This window comes from Pongo pygmaeus, chromosome 16 (genome assembly GCF_028885625.2).
Source record: "Pongo pygmaeus isolate AG05252 chromosome 16, NHGRI_mPonPyg2-v2.0_pri, whole genome shotgun sequence".
NCBI lineage: Eukaryota > Metazoa > Chordata > Mammalia > Primates > Hominidae > Pongo > Pongo pygmaeus.
Genome location: NC_072389.2, coordinates 87,986,802 through 87,991,952, shown reverse-complemented (window position 1 = coordinate 87,991,952; position 5,151 = coordinate 87,986,802). Strand labels below are relative to the sequence as shown.

At 56.0% G+C, this 5,151-nt stretch overlaps 1 protein-coding gene across 1 annotated transcript; it reads left to right on the top strand.

The window, feature by feature from the left end:
- The first annotated feature begins 324 nt into the window (after positions 1-324).
- On the top strand, positions 325-4,888 carry MEX3B (mex-3 RNA binding family member B). The gene is made up of 2 exons (XM_054451636.2): positions 325-1,225; positions 2,059-4,888. Exons 1-2 carry the CDS (start codon positions 955-957, stop codon positions 3,510-3,512), a joined length of 1,725 nt encoding a protein of 574 aa, XP_054307611.1. The 5' UTR covers positions 325-954; the 3' UTR covers positions 3,513-4,888.
- The last annotated feature ends 263 nt before the right edge of the window (positions 4,889-5,151 follow it).

Below are 5,151 nucleotides of genomic sequence, written 5' to 3'. Positions count from 1 at the left end.
CGGTTTTCCGTGTCGGAGGGCTCGGGTCGCCCTTTTGGGCGGACTACAGGCTCTTCTCCCAGAGGAAGCTTTGGCTCCACGGATGGTTTATTTGGAGCCACTAACGGGACTTTCTAAGGACCATTCTTTTAGAGCCGGGCCCCAGGCATCAGAGTTGGGCGCGTTTTCTTAATCAGGCGAGGGAGGAGACTTAGGGACAATGATTGTCCTCGGCTGATAGGTACATCCAAGTGTCCCGAGCCTGCCAGTCCCGCATTAGACAACAAAGAGAGGCGTTAGCGGCGGCGGGGGAGGGGCGCGGCCGGGAGGAGGACGGGGCGGGCTGCGGCGAGCGCGGGGGTGGGGGGTGGCGCTCTCTCTCTGCTCGCTCAACCCGCGGCCTCCTCCCGCCCCCGGCCTGGCGCGCGCCAATCGCCTCCCCCAGCGATAGTGTCAGTAGCATTGTGGTGTCAGCTCCCGCCTGTGACGTTGCGCCTCCCCTCGTCCCCCTCCGGAGTCGTCTGGCTGCAGAGGCTCAGTCAAGAGGCGGGGAGGAGAGGAGGAAAAAGCGCTGAGTGAGGGCGGGCGGGCGGGCGGGAGGGAGGGAGTGAAGAAGCCGGGGAGGGGCTCCTTAAAGAAACGCTTCTGTCGGTCGCCTGCTCGCTTTTCGCTCGGCATTGCGGCCAGCCAGCCGGGCACTCGGGGGGCACGCGCGGCCACCGCTAGAGCTCTGCCCCCACCCCACCCGCCAGCAGGTCTGGGGTGGGGACCCAGGCGGGGGCTCCTGCAGCCACTGCCCGGTGCGGACCGCACGGAGCGACCCACTTCTCCCGGCACCGAGGAAGAAGCAACGGAGCCCTCAGCAGGCGGCCGACCTCCCCGCCCCTGACCACCCGCTTCTCGGCTGCCTTTGTGGCCGCAGCTTCTCGCCGCCGAGCCGAGGGCCGGTGGGGGCGCGGCGCGCACGGCCGAGCGATGCCCAGTTCGCTGTTTGCAGACCTGGAGCGCAACGGCGGCGGCGGCGGCGGCGGCGGCGGCGGCGGCGGCGGCAGCAGCGGAGGGGGAGAGACCCTGGATGACCAAAGAGCCCTGCAGCTCGCGCTCGACCAGCTCTCCCTGCTGGGGCTGGACAGTGACGAGGGCGCCTCTCTGTACGACAGCGAGCCGCGCAAGAAGAGCGTGAACATGACCGAGTGCGTGCCAGTACCCAGTTCTGAGCATGTCGCCGAGATCGTGGGGCGGCAAGGTAGGTCGAGGAGGGATGGGGAGGTGGGGGGCGGTGTAGGGTCTCAGGCCACTGCCTCGAGGGGAAGGCGTGTTCAGTATTTTGATCCGCGACGTGGGGTGCCTTGGGGAGAGAGGAAGAGCCGCGCGCTGGGCCGGCGCCCCAGACAAAGAAAGTGTAGGCAGGCTGTCTCCCGGAGCCGCGCCGCTGCCCTGGCGGGATGCGCTTTCTTCTGCTAAAATCACTGCCTTCTCCCCTAACGCCCCCCACCCAGCCCACCTCCAAAAAGACAATTTAAATGTAAGATGCTTGGGGGAGGGGGCCTTTGATCAGTCCTTTGGGAGGAGGGAGGAGGAGGAGTGAGCATAGGATGGGAGGAGGATTCTGCATTTCTGCAAAGCGGAATGGAGCCCAGAGGAGGAACAATGGGTCCCGGGACTCACACCCCACCCCCTACCCCCAGTCCACCAGCGCTGAGGCATCGCGACTGCAGCTGCTTTCCCCGAGCCCCTTCCCCGTGTCTTCAGAGCTGACGGCGCGCCCAGCTGGATCCCAGCGGCATCTCCCCAGATGACTTTTCTGGGATTCTCGGGTTTGGTTCGGGACGACTGCAGTCACTGGGGGAGGGCCAGGCAGCCAATGGGCTGTTCCTCGAGCGCCTCGCGGGTGGGATCCGCTGCCCAGCCCGTGGCGCGGCCCGAGGTCAGTGAGGGAGACGCCCCCTTTCCGCCCATCTCTTGTCCTGCCGTCTCGCTGTCCTGGACGCGGGCTGTCCCCGGTCTCCGCGGTTACCCCAGGATAATGGGCGTGTCTGTCTCTCTCTCCCACTCCCTCCTCCGCACCCTGGTTCCTAGGTTGTAAAATCAAAGCGCTGCGGGCGAAGACCAATACTTACATCAAGACCCCAGTTCGCGGGGAGGAGCCTGTCTTTGTTGTGACGGGCAGAAAGGAGGATGTGGCCATGGCTCGGAGGGAGATCATCTCCGCTGCCGAGCACTTCTCCATGATCCGCGCCTCCCGGAATAAGAACACGGCACTCAACGGCGCGGTGCCTGGGCCGCCCAACCTGCCCGGGCAGACTACCATCCAAGTGCGGGTGCCCTACCGCGTGGTGGGGCTCGTGGTGGGGCCCAAAGGCGCCACGATCAAGCGCATTCAGCAGCAGACGCACACGTACATCGTGACGCCCAGCCGGGATAAGGAGCCGGTGTTCGAGGTGACCGGTATGCCAGAGAACGTGGATCGCGCTCGAGAGGAGATTGAGGCGCACATTGCTCTGCGTACCGGCGGCATCATTGAGCTCACAGACGAGAACGACTTCCACGCCAACGGCACCGATGTGGGCTTCGATCTGCATCACGGGTCCGGCGGGTCCGGCCCAGGCAGCCTCTGGAGCAAGCCCACTCCCAGCATCACGCCCACCCCCGGCCGCAAGCCCTTCTCCAGCTACCGCAACGACAGCTCCAGCTCGCTTGGCAGTGCTTCCACAGACTCTTATTTTGGCGGCGGGACCAGCAGCAGCGCAGCCGCTACCCCGCGCCTGGCGGACTACAGCCCCCCCAGCCCCGCCCTGAGCTTTGCGCACAACGGAAACAACAACAACAACGGCAATGGGTACACCTACACAGCGGGGGGAGAAGCCTCAGTGCCATCCCCTGACGGCTGCCCCGAGCTGCAGCCCACTTTTGACCCGGCTCCCGCTCCCCCACCTGGGGCACCACTTCTCTGGGCCCAGTTCGAGCGGTCCCCGGGAGGCGGACCTACAGCTCCGGTATCTTCTTCCTGCTCTTCTTCCGCATCTTCGTCTGCTTCTTCCTCCTCCGTGGTCTTCCCCGGGGGTGGCGCCAGTGCGCCCTCCAACGCCAACCTGGGGCTATTGGTGCACCGCCGGCTGCACCCTGGCACCAGCTGCCCACGCCTGTCTCCGCCCTTGCACATGGCCCCGGGGGCGGGAGAGCACCACCTGGCTCGCCGGGTGCGCAGCGACCCGGGCGGAGGAGGCCTGGCCTACGCCGCTTATGCCAACGGGCTGGGGGCACAGCTGCCTGGCTTGCAGCCGTCGGACACGTCGGGCTCCTCCTCTTCCTCCAGCTCCTCCTCCAGTTCTTCATCCTCTTCCTCCGGGCTTCGGCGTAAAGGCAGCCGCGACTGCTCCGTGTGCTTCGAGAGCGAAGTGATTGCCGCGCTGGTGCCCTGTGGCCACAACCTCTTCTGCATGGAGTGCGCCAATCGCATCTGTGAGAAGAGCGAGCCCGAGTGCCCGGTCTGCCACACCGCGGTCACTCAGGCCATCCGCATCTTTTCTTAAAGGCAGCGGGCGCTAGTGCGCACCGTGCTGGGGGAAGGGGGAACCCCTCCCCATCCTCATTCCCCAGCGCTCGCCTGCCTCCCTGGGTGCCCCCCCTTTCCCTTCTCCTTCCCGGCCCCACCAACACTCTGAGATCCGAGAGGAGCTTGGAAAGCTGTAGTATCCGCTCATTTTTAAAATTTAATTTTTAAGTAAAGGAATTTGCCAGGATATCTGCATCAAGAGTACTGTAGCCTGGGAAACCTCTGAACACCTGAAATGCATGCTCTATAAATAATAGGAACGGCGACATTCTAGTAATGATAGTTTTTACACTGTACTTAATAGGAAGCTTCCAAAAGAAGAAAACCCCACAAGTTTTCCATTTTCTTAAAGTAGGAAAAAATGAACAGTAATAATTATGATGAAGATGATAGTAGTGCTAAGGGATGTGTGGACTGTTTAGTGTGTTCCCCTTTGTGGGTGGGTTCCTATGATACTTATTATAGAACACAGTGGATCCTTTTTGAATGTTCGTGGAAGGGCCAGGAGTTCCTGTGAAACCAGGATACTGCAGCTTTATTAAAGTTAAAGAAACTGTAACATATCTCTTATATATTAAAAACGTTTAAAAGTTTTAAAGAGAAATTGCATTAATACAGATTGAAGTATTTTATTCTTTTTTGACTTGAAAAATTATATTTCATATTGCAAAGATGTTTACAAGTATTTTAATTTAAGTTCAGTGAACTTTTTTGTAGCTGGGTTAAATCTTTTTATTTTAGTATGGCCTTATGGCAAAGAACACTGTATTATTTTAATAATCACACAATTGTGGCGGAATTACAACCATAAAATGTGTAATGTTTTGAACAGTATTCTGTTGGGATGGAGATTTTATAGGTTCAGACAAATCTTCTAGATCTGCTTCACCCAGCATATTTTCTATTCAGTGATATAAAGCATATTTTATTCTATATTATTACAAAAACGGAAATGTATAAACATGTCAAAAAGAACTGTTGATGCTTTCTAACATTTGTATAAATAGAATTCAGTGCAAGTTACAAAAATTCTGTTGCACCACTATAGTTTTAGTATTTCTATTTTAATACATTTGTTTACCACTTGTTTATGTATATGTAGGTGATGTTACTTGAGCTTAAATGTACTTTACTGAGCAAAGTTTAAAAAACAAAGTATATTTTATTTTATGATAAAGGGCCTTTAACCTCATGGTCAAATACTAATATTATATTTGCTGAGACAAGATTTGAAATTGTATCAAGAGTTTTATTTTTCTGACATTTAAAGTTCTACATAATAAAGGTAAAACTTAAGTAATGGTGCTACTTCATTTTTTAAGTATTTCTATATAAATAAAATATTGAAGAAAATCTTACCTTGTGTGGTGACCTTTTTTTTTTTAAGCCTCTTGGAATCTAACTGTAAGGGATCACTTTAAATTGACGAGTTGAAATATGGAATTCCCAGGTACATTTTGTGTATTATGAATAGAATGGATTTTCAAAACAGGCCAGGGTTGTGTTTGGTTGGATGGGTGGCCATGGGTAACGGTATTTTTTCGAAAAATTGCAGGTATCTACTGAATTAGGGCCTCCATTAGACACACAAGTCACAGTGCCTAGGGCCCATGATA